Source organism: Cornus florida, unplaced genomic scaffold (genome assembly GCF_030987335.1).
Source record: "Cornus florida cultivar Cherokee Brave unplaced genomic scaffold, ASM3098733v1 CherokeeBrave_3.0.0_Hap2_Chr04, whole genome shotgun sequence".
Classification (NCBI taxonomy): domain Eukaryota; kingdom Viridiplantae; phylum Streptophyta; class Magnoliopsida; order Cornales; family Cornaceae; genus Cornus; species Cornus florida.
Genome location: NW_026775574.1, coordinates 68,079,396 through 68,098,956, shown reverse-complemented (window position 1 = coordinate 68,098,956; position 19,561 = coordinate 68,079,396). Strand labels below are relative to the sequence as shown.

Genomic DNA, 19,561 nt, shown 5'->3' with positions numbered 1-19,561 from the left:
TAAACAATTTAAATAATTTCTTACTTTATTTATGAATTTTTAAACAATTTAAATAATTTCTTACTTTTTCATGAATTTTTAGTATGAAAAGGAATGCATTTTTTATTTAAGTAATTTATTAATTTTCATGAATATATTGTATGAAAAAGAATATATATTTTTATAAAATATTTAAGTTTAGTATTATAAGTTTTATTATAGATAGTAAATTTTTAATAATAAGTTAAATAGTTACAAATCTATTTATTTTTTTCTATTATGATAAATTGATACTAACAATAAAATTAAGATAAATGGTATAATAAATATTTAGATAAGAGAAAAGATAATAAAAATAATTTAATAAGAAATGACAAATATAATAAGAAAGGATAAAATAATCATTTGTGATGAATTTGTCTAGTTAGAGGTAATTTAATAGAACATGACAAATATATTGAGAAATAATAAAATAATCATTCGTAATATATTTGTCCTTAATTATAAGGTATCAATCATTAGGAAAATAATTTATAATTCAGGAGGAATTATTTATTAAAAAATAATAATACTTCAAGTGTGGTTCTTTTTTTTTTTTTTTTTTTTTTTTTTTTTGGCACTTTATCCTAAATAATATGCACATATAATAGTCATTGCCTAACCTATTATAAAAATTACAGTTTCACTAACTAGGGTACCAAAATGTAGTTTCTCCGAAATGATCGGAATACTGCATGGTACTCCGAACTATTCAATATTTTTCCTGGTTCAATATCTTCATTTTTTTTTATATAATAATACGGAATAATTAATAAATGAATTAAAGATTTAAACAAAAATACAGAGTAAAAAATTTTTAATTTAAGGGAATTATATTTTTGTAATTTAAGGAAAATTCAAGGCAGCATGATAACTCAATTTTACAAAATTGCCCCCTTAAAACCTCGAAATTACCTCATGTCTATACAACTCCACAGTTACTACCAGAAGATGTTGAACTTTCCACCAAAGAGAGCCGGTTTTTACTTCTGAACTCTCAATATTCAAAGCCTCGCGTGCGGTTACCGTTACCGTTACCGTCACTGTCACAGTCATTGCCTCCTCGCCACTGTTAACTCTCAATCATATGATCATCATCATCATCATCATCATCATCAGCATTCCCATCGCCGTCAACACCTCCGTTACCATCACCGTCACCGCCGTCGAGCCACCTCTCCATGGGTGCGCACTCCGCCTTGTGGCGCATCTTCCAATCCAGCGCCTGGCACGCGCGAGAGCAGTAGTTCGCCGCGCCACAAACGGAGCACCGCCGGAACTCGTGCCTCCTCGTCTCCGGCCTCCCACAACTGCCGTGGGAGCACATTCGGAGCCCCGAACCCGGAATCCCACCCCGACCCGCGAACCACTCGGTCAGGAACCGGCTCGCCGGGTGGGCCATAGGAGCAGGCACGTTGCACCCGAAATCACTCAGCAACGGACACGGCGAGGTCATTAGGTGGACGTGATTGTTAGAGGGAAGTGGGTTGCACGCGAGCCACGAGCGCGTGGTCTGAGCCGAGGGAGCCGTAGCGAGCACGAAGGCTAGCTCGCGAGCGTTGGCTTGGACGAGGAAGCGGCGGCCCTCGGTGACGTTCTGGCGCACGCCGTAGCCGTCCTGGAGGCAGTGGCCGAGCTCGCGGAGAGCGTCGATGTGGCCCAGATAAGCGGCTCGCGCGCACAGAGCCACGCCGGCTCGGAGGTCCTTGTCGTTCTTGGAGCCGCCGCTGCCGTTGAACTGAATCACTGCCAGCGAGTACAACGCCGGCGCGTGAGAGTTAATCGCCGCCTTGGCCATCAGGGACGCGCCACTACCTCGGTTTTGTAAACAGTAGAATCGAATCTGTACACATCATACTTCAATTAGTCAGTTGATTCATTCATTTAATGAGTAATCAAAAACAGAATGTTGGCATTTATATATATCTATATATATGTATATAGAAATATGTGAATTATATATATATTGACCATGCCAAGAGTGTAGCAGGCTTCAACGTTGCCGGAATCGGAAGACTCTTTCAAGAATCGGTGAGCGGACTCGGACCAGTTCTTGGCTTTAACGGCAAACGTTTTTGGAGAAGCTTTGGATAATACCAGAGAATTGAGGCCTAAACCATTTAATCTTTTGCATCTGTTTTCATACAATCAACAATCAAAACATATATATATATATATATAAAATTCAAAACAGAACTTTGCACAAAAACCGTCCTTTTTTTTTGTTATATTGTCTGGTTAACCAAAAAAAAAAAAAAAAAAAGAAAACTAATTTAGATCAAAGAATGAGATCTATATAGTAGATTGAAGACATTTCCGGTGAAATTGCAGGCAAATTCAAACTTCCGGCGATAACAAAAGAGGAGGATTTATAGGAACAGTGACCTACGTGATCAAGACGTTGATGAAATCTGCAGGACAAGTCGCCGTGGAGCTAAGTTTTCCGAGAATCGAGACGACGAGATCATCAGGCAAGGCATCGAACAAATCACAATCTCCGGCGATATCCGGCGTCATCTTTAAACGTTTCCGGCGATATCCATTTTCTCCGGCGATGTCTATTCTTCTTCTATTCATTTTTGTCTTCTCGAAACTCATCTTCACTACTCTGGGATAACAAAGCCCATTCCTTGTTCTCATCCCCTCTCTCTCTTTCTCTCACTCTATATCTATATATATACATATATATATAATACGGAGTACTATGTTTAGAGAGAGAAAGAAAACTGATACTTTATATATAAGAAGTATGAGAGGTCTTATCAAACAGACCAACAGAAGCAAAGAAAGAGCCGAAGGTAAATAAATTGCCCATAAAAGGAGTACTTATTTACGGTATTAGCACTCGACTTGTCGTGTCTATCAGAACTCAGTCAAACGGTGTTGACCAGATCGGTCCGTTAACTCATCGTCGTCGAGGATTATAAACTCTGTTTTCAAACATTGAGAAGAGAGAGACAGATACAGACGACACCCTCACACACACATATATACTCCGTATTATATAGGGTAGGGGGGACGGTTTCTCTCTCTAAACTGTCCACTTTCTCTGTCTAAGATTAAATTGTGGGGGCCTATTAGTTACGGTGCGTGTAATTCACTGTCGAGTTGTGTCTCCAATGGTAACGCGTGAGTACTGAAGGTCAAACTGATGATTCAGCAGAAACAGAGATTCGGTTACTTTTTTCTGTGTTTTTTTTTTTACTTTCCAATTTCCTTTTTTTACCGGCTATTTCTTCTTTTAATTTCAATAATTGAAAAAAATTATAAGAAAAATAATTGGAAAATGACATTACATAGCATCTTCATTTTTTTTTCTTTTATTTATCGTTTTTCAAAGAGGCATCCTGTGTTTTTTCAAAAATTTACCCTTAACACTTCCATATCTTCTCACCGTAAATTTAAAAATTACTTTTACATTTCAACTTTGAATAGTAAATGTGTTTTTACTCTCATTTAAAATCAAATTTGTTGAAAATGCCAAAATTTGGAATGCTATGATCACATTCCTTTATATATATATATATATATATATATGATATTGTCATTCCATTAATACTAGTTAATTATTTTAGGAAAACACTAAATTTTAGTACTCTAAGAAGGGAATGAGACACTAGACTTGAGGAAGTAATGTGTTTTTGGACTTTTTACTTACCAAAACAAAAAATTGGACTCTGATGGCGATTATATCGGATGTTATTTGAGTATTTATTATTTATTTCTAACAATTATTTGACAGCTACTTTATAACAAATATTTAATAAATCTTGAACATTAAAATCTAAAATTTTCAAGAATTATTTCATAATATAATTGTTAACAAAATTTTGAAAAAATAAAAAAAAATATTAAGAAACATATCTTTAATTTTCAAGAATTATTTCATAATATAACTGTTAACAAAATTTTGAAAATTAATTTTTTTGGGTGAATTATATAATTAATAATTGTGATGCATTAAATTACAATAATTTTACAAATAAGGTTTAAAAAATTAAAAAGACACGAATGCTGCTTTGACACATGCAACACAATAGATGATCTCAAACGCTACTCACATCATAAAATCTTCTTCTCTAAAATAAATAAACAAACTTTCCAAAAATAAATAAATAAATAAATAAATATTCGAGACAATCTAATCTTGTAGATATTTTACAAATAATTGATAAAAATAAAAATAAGTATATATATATATATATATAAATATAGATATAGATATAGATATAGATATAACTCAAGAATGCGGGATAAGGAGGGAACGAGATGGATCTCAAGGAGTGATGTCGACCACACATGTGAATCCTTATGGGGTCCGAAGACAAATATGGAGCTCGGCTTTAATAGCTAGGGGGACCCACGTAGTGTTAGTGTTCATGTAGCTAACCATTGCCACGACAGCCCACAATAGCGGGGAGTAACATTGTTTAATCTCATACACACAATAAACGCACACAAAAGTGACTTGAAAAAATAACACACTCCACTCACACTACTATACTAGTATTATTTACTTACACCACCAAATTGTTGGAGTCAGGCCTCTTAATTAAAATTAAAATTATATTATGCTTTAAACCAAATGATAATTGATCACTTATTTTGCTTATTTTGTCATGAATAATTATATAGCCCTTGAACTTTCATTATTGATTTGGGGTTAATATGAAAAATATCTGATTTTGTCATTAATAACAGAATCACTTTCCAAGTAGTTGGCAAACTTGGAATATAATTAACGAATATGATTATGACAGTAATTAATTATACCATTCTATAGATATTGGTTTATTAATTATAAATTATTTTATTCTATTTTTGTGGGAAATAGATTTATCTTATTGTCCACCACATTTATGAAAAATAATTAATTAATTAAACATTTTAATTTTGATATTGTATCTAGCTAGTTAGTTCCTTAGGGCTTATTTGGAATGTGTTATGATATTATTTTTTTTTATATTGGTTTTTAAATTTGAGCCCATGTTATGATTGGGACTAGTTTAAATTTTTTTTTTTTTGTCAAAACTTTGGTGATACTGTATGTTTGAATTTTCCAAAACAAATTTTCATTACCAAATATGATTTCAATTTTTACCCAAAACACCAAATATGATTTTAATTATAGTGTGTGTGTGTGTAGTGTTGATTTCAATTTTTACCCAAAACACCAAATATGATTTTAATTATGATTTTAAAATAGTTCATAAAATATAGTAGATTTTTTTTTTTTTTTTAATTTTTTTTTTTTTGTCAAAACTTTGGTGATACTGTATGTTTGAATTTTCCAAAACAAATTTTCATTACCAAATATGATTTTAATTATTGTGTGTGAAATTTTTTTTTTTGTCAAAACTTTGGTGATACTGTATGTTTGAATTTTCCAAAACAAATTTTCATTACCAAATATGATTTCAATTTTTACCCAAAACACCAAATATGATTTTAATTATAATGTGTGTGTGTATAGTGTTGATTTCAATTTTTACCCAAAACACCAAATATGATTTTAATTATAGTGTGTGTGTGTATAGTGTTGATTTCAATTTTTACCCAAAACACCAAATATGATTTTAATTATAGTGTGTGTGTGTTTGTGTGTGTGTGTGTGTGTGTGTGTGTGGAGAGAGAGAGAGAGTCCTTTAAGATTTAGGTATTCACAGGATATGTTTGAGATAATCGATTAAATCAATAGCGTGCATCGAAATTAAAAAAATAATAATTAAAAATTAAAATTAAATTAATTTTAATTTTAAAACGTCAATCCAATACCTCCAACATCACTCTATCAATCGATGAAAATGAATGCACCTCATTATAGAAATTTCCTTGCTTAAATATCTCAATCTCACAATAAGTCAAAAGCTCAATCCTTTTCTTTTCAAACTGATCTTTAATGAAGATCTCTCTTCAGATTGTGTTCTTGTTTTATGTCTCTTTGATAGGATTGCTTTTTGGTCTAGGTTCCATGAATTGTCAATTATTCTCCTCATTTCTTGCTTTCCGACAGTCACGAATATATCTAATATATATACATAAATATAATTTGACTTCAAAATATTTTTCCAGATATATTTTCATATATATTTAGATATATTTGTAATCTACCCTCAATAATTTGATTCGAAAATGTTTATCCAAAAACATACTACTATTAAATTGGTAGTAATTTCGAGATGAACTTGGTGGGATTAGGTTTTGCCTAAGTGACACGTGGCAGTCTGGTTTGAAATGGCAATCTTATCCATAATAATAAAACATGGGATAATTTTGACGAGTGACAAGTGGCTTCTTATGGTGATTGATACCTTCTCCACGCTTGGGACAAAGCAAAAATGACGTTTTTGTCTTTGTGAAAGGGTAGCTTTATGAACTTAGCTGTGTTATGTTTCCAAGTATAACTTCTTACTTGGCCATACATACACACACATATAGATTCAGCACACACACATATATAGGGAAGAACACTTCAAAATTTTACCAACCTTTATTTAATTTTTTTTTACTAACAAGTTTCTTGCTTGGCAAAATCTCTGTATATATGTGTATTACTCTGTGTATATTCTATTTCCACAATGTGTTGAGAGGAAAAGATCAATTGACACTAATTCTGGTGATATATAATCTTTCGTCCACAAAGAGGAATTTAAGTATTTAAGTTCAATGTGAACGTGCACCAGTACTGCATTTATTTGAACTTTTGAAAAATAAAAAATCAAAGATAGAGTAGCTTAACTCTCATGGTTCTTTAGGTAGGAAAGAAGAAAATTGAATAGAAATTAGAGAAAATAGATGCATGCGACTTTTCTAGTGAATAGATTATGTGCTCGCTTTTTGTTTTATTAGATGGAAGAGATAAAAAGAAACTATAAACTTACTTTATTTGTCATGGAAAAAAATGGAGTGAAAGTTTTAAATTATTTTTACTATTATACTCATCATTGATAAGTGCTTAAATATGCACATTTCAGTCCCTAATTTTGAGTATAATAGAACTTTATTCTTTCTTTATTTGCTCATTTCAGTCTTATTTTGTGTTATTTTCATTTTAAGGTCCATAAGGTTGAAATGAGCTAAATCTGATCTCTTAAAACTTTAGGAAAGTCAACTAAAGTCTTGGCAGCAATCCGAAGCAAAAAGGAAGCTGAGCTGAAAATTAAGATATCTGATCGATCGAGCAAGATCCTGATTGATCTAGCAACATCCCAGATCGATCGAGCCAAGGCTCCGATCCATCGAGCCAAGGCTCCGATCCATCGAGCAGGCCTGACAGCTGCGAAAATTAGAATTTAATCATTGATTCAAGGGGCTCGGTGTGCATTCAAGTAGGTGTCCCTTGTGTACATAGTCTGACCATTTTGGGATCATAAGATTCACCTATAAATAGAAGATTAAGCCCATTTTGCAAGGGTTGGACATTGGGAATTTGGAAGCTAAGTAGAATTCTAAATCTATTCTCTCTCTATAGGGTTTCTCTCAAGGAAGAAGAAGAAGAAGATGAGTCCAAACTTGGGGATGGATTGTGAGCCCACCATGATGACATCTATCTTCTTCCCGAGTGGCTAGTTCTTCACTTAGCGCTTGGATGAGCCCTAAGCTTGTATAATTAAATATTTTGTCTTTCAATTTTGGGGATTATGAATTGTAATTAGTGTTTGGTCTTGTGAATTCAAACTTGGTTGTATCAAGGTTTATATTGATAATTCTTTCAATTGATTCTCTATATTCATTACATATTGTCTTGTGTGTGATTAATTGAGGGTTAATCTCTACACTGAGGACTTTTGTAATTGTGCTTAGTGATGGTCATGCATGGTTTCTATTGGATACAATTGTAGTTAGGTAAACAATTCATACTTGAGTTTGATAGTTTATACTTATTCATTACAATTTGTATTATCTTCTTGAATGTTGATATGGGCTTGTACCCATATTCCTATTACAATTTGTTTTTCCTATTAATTGAAGGCATTAGGTAGAATTGCATGAGTTTAGTGGTATAATCCATGCTCTAAGTCTCTCTCTCCTTATCACCATAATCCAAGTTTACTTTAGTTCAATTAATTTGCATGCTTTCACATTGAATTAATCATTAGTTTAATCAAAACAAACACTATCTTTTCAATCTCACGCTCATTGATATTGAATTAAATTCCATGCCAATAATCTCTGTGGAAGATCCCTTCTCACCATATTAACGTATACTTGTTTAGTGGATTTATAAATATAGAAGTTGATGTCCCAACTGCCATATAAACACCTATTTTGATTGACACACTCGAGTGTAGCTTCAATCACTTTTTATAGTTTTAATATTTATGAAAAATAATATTGTAATTTAAAACTTTTATAGTAGCTCAAAAGCCTCTACTTGTCTTTCCTCATCTTTTTCAATCCGTCCACATTTGAAATGATTAAAAATTGTGAAGAAAGAACGTACAATTCATCCATTATATTAGAGCATCTCCGGCCGTTAAAACATTCTTTTATGTAAAATATACACTGTCATGTATGATGTGTAATATATATATTTTTATCTTTAGTAATTTGTTAAAATACACTACCACGTCTCCAATGTATAAAATTATTGTATATTTTACATAACTTTTTTGCACAGCCGCATCAGTATATTTCTTTTTTTCTCCCTCTTTCTCATTCCATTAACTAATCAACTCTATATTAAGTAGATTTGTAAAAATTATTGGGGAATATATTTTTATACAGAAAGTATAAAACAATAGCCGAAGCTAAAAATAAATAATCCAAAATTTTTGTGCAAATCTTTTAAGACAAAACAGATTTACACAAATATATATATATATATATATATATATATATATATATATATACAACCATGGTGATGCTCTTATACATTGATCATTTGTTTCTTTATCTTCATCTCTCTTTAATCAAAGAAAGTTTCTCTCTCTCTCTCTCTCTCTCTATATTGAACAAATCATCAATGTAAATTTTATACACCAGACCTTTTATATAACTTACCAAAGGTGACTTTTCTAATTAGCCCTTTAAACACATCCACACTAGTAGAAATGGAAGAAGAATAATGATAAAAATATTTTGATAATATGTAAACATTATATATATATTATTTTACTAGCTAATATAAATTTTAATATATTATTATAATATATTTTATTAAATTAAATTATTATCATCATAATCTTTGATTTGTGTAGGGCATGTTTAGTATGCATTTTTGTTTTTGGTGTTTTTATTTTTGTCGGCTATAGTGAATAGTGGAATAAACGCGTTTGGTAAAAATATTTTTAGTTTGCACAGTATCGAAACGTTTCTTAAATAGTTGTCAAAAATTGAAATATCAATGATATTTTATATATTTCCGAGCTATAGTGTTTGGTACTGTAGTAATGAACAATAATTTTTTTATTTTTTATTTTTGAAAAATTCTTAAATGACATTTTTAAACTAAACATATATATTTCAAACTTACAACACTTTTTTTACTAAACATGTTTTCGATCAAAACACTTTATGACAAAACACTTGTTTTATTTCAAATTAAAACAAAACATTGTATCAAAGAGGCTCTAACTAATAAATTATTTTGATTTAGATTGTTAAAAAATAATCAAATCAAAACTTCAATTCATATCCAAGTTAATATAAATCTAACCTTAATATTCAAACTTACATGTTTATACTTATCAATATATGAGTAATATTTTACCATTGCAACAAGTAATATCCAAATTATATATATATATATATCTATATAGTAATGTTTTGCAAAAGCAAATGCTTGGGAACTAAGTTTAATTTGCTCCCAACTCGACAATGCCTTCTTTTAGTAGTATAAAAGCAAAATGGTTGGAATTTGAAGTGAACGTTGAAAGACTAAAAAAAAAAATTAAATAAAAATGTCAAGTCAATTAAATCGCACGTTAAGTAGGTGAATGGGGCTTATGAGTTAACATGCAAAAGCAACTAGTCTTTACCATGTCACTGATGTAGCTTTGTCTCTCAGGCATGTTTTTTTATCAAACTAATTTAGGCGTTGAAAATGGGCAACGAGGTGAAAATAATTAACAAGACTCTAATCACTCACAAATGAAGGATATATATATATCCATCAAGAAGACAAAAACAAATCAACCACAATTTAATCCGGTAAATTAACTAGTTTTCACTCTACCATATATGTCCACTTTATCTTGGAGTACATTTCAAGTGTAAATCCACTCCGTTTGGTCTTATCTATAACATCTATATCTCTCTCTCTCTCTCTATATATATACACACATATTATAGATATATATGAATATAGAATATGATTGTAGGAGACTCGTATTGTAGATTAAGAAGAGAGGAAGAATTCGTAGATTATAATAGAGTAACGAGGTGGATTTGAAGCATGAGGTTATTTTCTAATCGAAAACTCTTTACCAAACAATCCCACATTCATTTAAGTTCCAAGTTCAAAAAATTTCTTCTAAATTTTTCACTCAAATTTTAAAAACTGTGTTTAAGAATATAGACCAAATAAACACTCTTCCAAAATTTACACAATTGTACCATATTAACAAAATAAACATTAACACTCTTTCAAGAATAAAAATATGTTGGCCTACACAGGTTGATTTAGTGGAGTAGAGACGTGAGATAGATATTATAGAACGCTTTCTAAATTATTCGCGACTTAACTAGGGGCTAGTGTTTGGGTCTCGCCAGTGTTCTCGTAATTTATCTTCTAAGAGTCCAGGAAATGAAGTTCGGGCATCGCCAATATCTCGTAATTTATCTTCTAAGAGTGGGTTCAAATGGCCTGAAAGTTCCACGATTATCAAAAGTAAAAAATAATAACTAGAATATTTTTGTATATGATATAAGGTATAAGGGCAAAATAATATTTTCGCATTATGAATGGACAGAATGACCTCCGGTTTCCCAAAGTCATTATACATTCCAAAACTGTTTTAAATTGAAACTATTTTGCCATCTGTAGTGACACCGTGGCTCTTCTATAAATATATATATATATATATATATATATATATATATAATCAGGGGTTACTGTTTTTCAATTATTAACAAATGGGAATATGTATGATTTATATATATATAAAAGTAATATATATGGTGAATGAATTGATGCATGATTTTGTATAAGTTTGCCGACGGGAAGAGCGTAGCTTTAATTCTATGCTAAATATAGAGAGTTTGTTAGGGGTTGAAATGTAAAAAAGAGTCACCTACTTTTTATTTTTTGTTGGGAGGTTTGCAGACAGTTGAGTTGTTCCCTCTGAGTAGTACACGGCTCTTTTCTTTATATGCCACGTAGCAGCATAAAGGTACAAGTCTCAGACTGTGTTATTAAGGCTGTGGCATCTGTCTTTGCATTCCACGCAAGTCAACAATAGAAAGTAGAAATCAAACTCCCTACAGTCGTAATGTGGCCCTTTGTTGTTGTGATATGGGTGTATATATATATATATATATTTATATAATAAACACTTGTCGCTTTTATATGCAGGAAACCAAATTTTCTTATACGTGGCATCAAATTCGTGCACTTGATGGTCTAATTCTAATGAAATTTTAAATCAAAGTATCACAAGGACTGCTAGCAGTAACCGTAGAAGGACACTCGCGTCTTTGATTTGTTTTTTTTTTTTTAAGAAATTGGGATTCAAATTTTTTAAAAAGAGACAAAGGGAATATTATCATTATTTTATTATGTATGTTTGATCAGAAAATAAAATATTTATTATTTAAGATAATTTTAAATTTAATCCATATTTTGGTTGTATCCGTCGTCACAACACTAAGTAAAAAACATCTATACTTTCTAGTTACTCTATTGTGAATGCAACAAATATTTTTTTCTCCAAAAATTATGAATGCCATTCATGCAATACCAGAGCAAGTGCCCATTTAACATATTTAGCTTCCATTTGGGATTGGATTTGTAGCATTCAAAAACACGTTCAATTTAAGTGTAAAAAATGTTTTCTATAATGCATCATTAAACGCCTAACATGTGTTTTATCGACAACAATTTTGTAACAATTGTACTAATAGAAAATACTTTTACCATTACAACATCACTGTCAAAAAATGGGCTCTTAGTTGAGGATCCAATATGCATGCAACATAAGTAAATAATACGTGAAGTTAACATTGTAATGGTATTAAATTGAAAATTCTCGATTTAATAAAATTAATTACGCTGTGTTTCACCTCAATTTATTTGTATAAGAACATATAATACACAAATGTGATCGACGAGTTATGTACACCTCATGGGTGTGTAGATATATATATATATCTATTTATTTATCCTTTTCTGAAATCTAAATTTGAAGTGTGAGAACAAGATAATGGACCACCACCTCATTGATATTCAGAATTCTGAGTTGAAAATGTATATTATTATATATATATATATATATATATATATATATATATATATACACGGAGTATTGTTTATATATATGTATATATATAGAGAGAGAGGCGGCAGTAGTGGTCAAACAAATGTGACGGCACGTTATGTAGTGTTAAACAAAATTTGTAGGGTTGTATGTGGGGTGTTTCAGCAAAACCAAGACATGCACGCCACAAAATGCCGGCCTCATCAGGCTGGCTAGCCTAGACAATCTTGGCTGCCGCGATGCACAACTTAATTGGCTCTCTTTCTTCCCTCATGCAATGTCCCTTCAACCATTTAGCTTAAGTGTTCATAAAGGAAGTGTTAATTTGATTGATTCTTACGATTCTTCCAATGCTTTAATCAATAAGACAACATAATTTTGAAATTTGTGACTAAATGATGTAAGTGTTATATTTGTGAGGTTTGGACAAATTATTTAACATTTTTTTTGAGATTTGACCTCCTGTGTGTGGTTAATGATACTTCTAAAGTGACAAATTTTATAAAATGACAAATTTATTCTTCTCTTATATAAAATGTATAAGGGTGTTACTAACTTTTCACACTGAAAGTAGCGTTTGATTAAGGAGAAGTCAAAAAACTAAACGAATGGTCTACCATGTGTAAATAATCCAAACTTCTGGGGAGGTGGTCAATGCAATTTTCCCTATATTATATATATATATATATATATATGGGTACACGTCTGACATGCAGTTTTTTCCTCTTTTATACAAATATATGAATAAGGGTGCAAGGGTAATGTACCACTTTTTTACACTGATATAATTGATGGGCACTTTAACAATGAAAAAAGCTAGATAATAGTTGATAAGGGTCTTATTATAAGGTTGTATTTCATCTCTAACTGCACTTAATTGTGTGAAAATGCCGGAAATGTCCTATTCATATATAAGAAAATTTCAACCCTATATGATATGTATTTTAACAATATATACATTTATTAATCCTTCAAGAATCGACTTTGCAGTTATTGATTACTAGAAACACTACACAAAACAGATAAGAACATACAAAAAGTGACATATATATATATATATATGTATATATTTTAGTTAATAAAAAACCATCCAATATTATTATATATACAAATTGCCAACAGTCGGAACAATTAAGTTGAAAGTCAATTTGACAACAAGTGAAGGGAGTAGTAACTAATTAACGTAAAAAGGTATCAATCCCATTCCTTATTCCTCATGGTTGGGATCTGAAAACAACTATTAACTTAACCCACCAAAAGATCCCGTTTAAGGAACTACTCACTCACTATATATATATATATATATATATATATATATATATATAGACTTTAGAGAGAGACAAAGCAGATAGAGGATGTTGCTTGACGCATTTTCCATTAGTTGCGGAACTTCGTAACTCGAGTTAGATATGCACACAAGGATGTGCACATGCATTATAGTACCTTCTTGAGTATCATACAATCCATTTTACCTTCGTTTACCCTTCTTTTCTTTTCTTTTATCACAATTATAGAGTTTTTTTTTTTTTTTTTTTTTCTATTAATTATTTATTTATTTTAAGTAATTTAGAAAGCTGATCGATCACTATGTTCGGTTGTACGAAATTAATATATTTCACTCCACGTAGTATAATTATAAATGAAAAAAGTACTGAAATGTGTAACAATCAATTAACGGAGAAAAATTACATTAATTCAATGTTTTTTTTTAAACTTAACACGGTTATTGTATCTGCTGTATTGAAAGGTATGTATACGAAGCAACATTGTACGTGGTAAGTAAACTGTTTAATCACCAAGCATGTCTGGCATGAATGGCTTAATTAAAAAGTAGCTTGAGGGAGACTGACGTTTGACCAGTTTCTAAATCATGCATCCCATGCATATAGAAATCTAAAAACTCACAATCCTTACCTTTTTTAGGTACACAAGATATTAATTACTCAATGTGGGAGGAAGTATTTAATATATAATTTCATTAATTAATTTATTGTTATTAAAATTTTTTCCAACACCTTCTTCCTTTTGTATGTATTATATATATATATATCTATCTTTGTAGGGGCGTTGGCCAGGCCACGCCCGAATACGTAGTCTACTTCTTGACCAAAAACCCATGACAGAACTCTCCAAATTACCAAGCGCAGTGATAGATCAGAAAATTTGTGAAGGGGGCGGTCATTTTAATTTGTGGCAACAAATTTATATAGTCGGTCTATTTTTGTAATTTTAATGTGGTTTTCTTCATAAATTTTAAAAATTTAAAGTATAAAATGCAAAAAAATAAAAAAAATAAAAAAATAAATAAAAATCAATGGGCCGAATTGTAATTTTAGTAGGGTTATATTCATAAATTCTTAAAAAATTGAAGAATAAAATGCAAAAATTGTAATTTTAGTGGGGGCATCCTCAAATTCTGAAACAATTAAGGTATAAAATGAAAATATAAAAAATATAGTGGGGGCGTTTATAGCGTCTGCTTTGTTTGTCAAAAACAATTTTTTGTAATTTTCAAAAGACTGAAAATAAGAGAATTGTGCAAAATCTCTACTTAATTGATTCAGTTTTCTAAAAACTCAATTATAAAAAATCATGTTTTCATAAAATCTTTTTTTTTTATTTATAATTTTTTAAAAATAATTTTATGTTTTTTTGAATTCTTAAAATTTATCTTTTAAGTGACAAACTAATTAGACTCGTACGTAATTATTGGAAAATAAATTTTTAAATTTTTAAAAATTATTTTTTAAGTGATAAACCAAGCCGATTCATAATGCCTAGTCAGAGAATGGTTATTTCCTATTATCACCAACAATGGATCATTTTCATTAGTCAACGTAGGAGGTACCACTCCTTCCAAAGATATCTTTAGCTTTCGATGCTGTTTTAAATTAACAATAAATTTAATTTTAATCTTTACCATTTTGGAAATTTGTAAAAGACACCATGCAACGACTATGCTTTACAAAAGAAAACACTCCGAAAGAACAATTAAAATGAAAGGGAGATTATATTTTACAGAAAAAAGGGAGATTTTATACCAACACACACACACACACACACATATATATATATATGTATCATGTATATATATATATATATATACATACATGATACATATATATACAACATACATATAGAGCTCCACAGGAGCATAGCTTAAGGTAATCTAAAGTAGAAATCATAATATCCTATGCATGTGGTGGGCAAAGTGGTTTTTCTTTTTGTTGTATCTATTGGTTGACGTGTAAAAAGTCATTTGCTTGCAAAAGAGGTAAGAAAGAGATAAGGTTTAAGATGAGGAGTGGGTGGAATACAAATCCTTTCATTTCTCTCCTCAGGCGTGCGAGGAAGGAAAGGTTGGCGTGGTCTAGGATTGGTTCACTCAATTTTTTATGTTGTACAAAATCTTAGATAATAGTAGTTACATATTATGCACACATTTTTTTTGCTGGTGCAGAAAATATCATACATGAATCATATATTTTATTGAGGAACTTGCACTCACACCCTGAACTTTCAGTCAATGCTACTCAATAGTTGGTAAACACATTTTTTTACATTAGCATTCCCGTCCATTGAAATGTCATAAATACCCATGAATTTTAATTCAATTTATTCAGAAAATATCATGCATTTAAAATGACAAAACTATCCCTCTGCATTTAATTGGATAACTACACACAAACCCTCACAATCACTCATTCATTTTCTCATTCACACCCAGTGAACTTTTTTCATTTTTTGGGGAAAAAAACATAGAAGCCACAACCATTGCTATTCTTGTAAAGTCATCCAAATACTAATAATCATCTGTATTTGGTTGCTGAGTAAGTGTCTCATTCATGGAAACAAAAACAAAAGGAAATAGAAATAAAAAGAATTTTCATTTTACTTTCCTTCCATTTCTTGGCAACCAAACAGAGAGTTGGTTTACCAAAAAAAAGAAAGGGAAAAATGATAGAGCACCTAACATTGGACCTCTGAGCCCTGAATTGGGAAACGAATGGCCACTAGAGAGTGAGAATCCGATTGGTTCAAAAACTAGTTCGAGTTCCGGTGGTGAGAGTGGCCACAAACCAGAAAGACGAAGAAGCCATCAGATCGGAGTACGATATACAACTGAGAGAGACTGTGAGTTGTGCAGTTGAATACATTGTGGAAAGTGTAAGTTTTTATCTAAAAAGGATTTAATCTCGTGCTTCTCGATCTATTCAATTAATTCTACTAAAATTACCTGATTAAACAATCACATGCAAGATAAAATCAAGTAAAGTTTATAGATGACATCAGGATTTTTAGTGAGGAAATCCCAATTGGTACAAGAGATCAATTGTTGTAGGAAAAACTTCGTGGACTGTGCAGTTCAGAACAAAACGATTCACTATATTTAAAGCAAAGTACAATGAATTTTGACTCAGGCTCACACCCTATCGTTCTACTAAAAACCAACCGCTGACAATCCCTAACTTTGCGATTCCCCCGTCCAATAGCTCTCGACCTCAGGCTTACACTTGATCTCTGTAAAAGGATCGCTAGAAGATCAAACAACACTCCACGAATGTTCACCCCTTCAAAGTGTGATCGCTTCACCCCTTTTCTTCAGATCTGGATTTGATGAAGAATGAGTAGATCTACTTTCTCTGATCGTTGTAGATACAATAGTCAATAGACTTGAACACGAACATGATTTGAACAATACTCTAAAATCACTCATGTATAACACGAACATGATTTGAACAACACTCTAAAATCACTCATGTATATATAGTGTGTATGCTCTTAAAAATCTAACAAAAAAGCTTTTAAAGAAATCAAAAGTTTAATGCAAAAAGCCACACCAACCTAGATGAGAAAACATGTTTATATAGACTTTCAAAAACCTAGATATATTTGGAAAAGAAGTTAAATTCGTGCACATGTTTTTGGAAAGAAGTTTATACCAAATAGGAAGTTTAAACTGATCAGAAAACTAAGTTACCAAAAATTTCTGAAGTCCTTGAATCAGTTCAGGAAAGTTGAACCGGTTCAAGTTGGCCAGTGTTTGAAAAATTCGAAGTATTGAATCTTGAACCGATTCAGCTGTATGGAACTGGTTCAAGTTGGTTAGACTTGAACTGAAGGTTAACACTTAGAAAAAACTTTCTAAAGTGTTGTTCTTACCTTTTCGTAGACTTCAAGCGATCAAACACGAACAACTCTTCAATTCCGTAACCGATTTTGATCTTGAATTTTAAACTTGGAAATACCACTCGATTGGACTTGTTTTAACACCGAAATTAGCCAATTACAAATATATATCTCACACATATGAAGTTCTTGGTTGGATGATGATTGAAGTACGATATTCCCGATCTATGTAATCCTTCAATTTCTCATCCCCTCTCTCTCTGTAATTCCTGGAGGTGCTTCTTCTTGTTGTTGGAGAAGCTAGCGGTGGACAGTGGAGAGAAACATGACTCAGAGAAGAAAAGGATTAGAAGTGGGTTCAGTCGAGAGTTGAGAGTTTTGATTGGTTCTGCGGTGTAATCCAATAGGTTTGAGAATAGAAAATTAGAAAGTTGTGAAGCATGTTAAGGTTAGGGTTTCCTATTTGGACTGCGATGCAACCCAATATGGTCAAGAGTCGATGCAAACAAAAACCCAAGTCGTGAATAGAGATGCAATTGACGAATTTGAGACCCCATGCAATTGGCCCAGAACTACGTACGACGAACCAACAAGTGAAGAGCGCAGAGCAAACAACTCCGGCTAGAAGCACTGAGTATCAGCTCCATCATTGTTCTTGGTCCTGTAAATTGTGCCTATAATTTGTGCAACTCCGGCACCAAACAAATGTGTATGCAAGGGTAGTTTTAGTCTTGTAAATTTTGCAAGTAAATGTTATATGTTTGTTTATACTTTTTGTACCTATATTGATAAGTCAACAAGGTTAAAGGTAATTTTATATGATCTCAAATGTTTGGAGGGGTTGTCAATGCATATTTTTGAAACCTCAAGAGGTATCAATGTAAAAAAAATCCACTAACCATCCGTCGAGTAGCGTTGACCAAAACCACAGGGGGTGTCAATGCAACCTATTTTATCTACACAATAGTACATATAAAAATTTCATGAGCATGCCTTGCGCCACTTTAGAGAATTTTTCCAGTGGAACAGATAAATTATATGTGTCTCATAGTGAATTATATAGATGAGTATTGTTGTAAAAAAACAATGAAATTATGTAAGTAAATATTCTCGCATCTATTGAAGAATATTCAGTCTAAGTGGTACCACATCTTTACTGTAAAAAAAGAAAAAAAATCCTACATTATTCAAAATAAATTTGTGGAATCAAAAAAAAAAAAAAAAAATGGTAACAAGGAATCTAATTAAATAAAAAAGTTAACAGGCCAGAGAAAAGCCGTGGTTAAGGATCTTTCTCATAAGCAAGAAACAAACCACCCTCAACCCCTCCAAAATTTATCAGGTTCATATATATATATATATATTGAAAGGTAAATAATAATAATAATAATGCAATTTTTCTTTGTGGATTTGGGTAGCATGCAGAGATGATGCAGATGTTTTCATTCTTAATAGATTCATCGATCATTGGTAGCGACATATATCTAACGCCTAAATCTCGTGTAGTTGAAAACAATCCAAGCAGTACATCATGTACGTCTCCATTTATATAAACTTATATAAATATTATACATATAGAGTTTGGAAACGGATACAATTAATATTAAATTCAACGGTTAGAAACATGCCATGCATTACTAATTTACTAATGTTTCGTGAACATTTTTTTATCCCCTTAGAAAAACTCCAGACACTGGTATTTGGCAAACAAATCTATTTCATTTAATTCTGCGTATATGAGTAAATCTGTAACAATTTGAAATATATATATATATAAATTGTTATATATATAGAAGAAGATTTCTTTTTTCGGCAAGTGTATAGAAGAAGATTTTATATATATATATATATTGTTATATATATAGAAGAAGATTTCTTTTTTCGGCAAGTGTATAGAAGAAGAATTTATGCATGTTATCTTTCTCTGTAATCCACTTAGGCAATATAATTAAGTTATTTTATAAAGAACATTTTTATGTTGTCTTTCTATAAGTATT

General features: G+C 31.3%; 1 protein-coding gene across 1 annotated transcript; it reads right to left on the bottom strand.

The window, feature by feature from the left end:
- Nucleotides 1–562: 562 nt before the first annotated feature.
- Nucleotides 563–2,990, bottom strand: LOC132303438 (F-box protein At1g67340-like). The gene is made up of 3 exons (XM_059800693.1): nt 2,408–2,990; nt 1,990–2,152; nt 563–1,861 (listed from the first exon to the last, which is right to left on the bottom strand). The coding sequence occupies exons 1-3, from the start codon at nt 2,656–2,658 to the stop codon at nt 1,091–1,093; spliced, it is 1,185 nt and encodes a 394-aa protein (XP_059656676.1). The 5' UTR covers nt 2,659–2,990; the 3' UTR covers nt 563–1,090.
- Nucleotides 2,991–19,561: the final 16,571 nt, after the last annotated feature.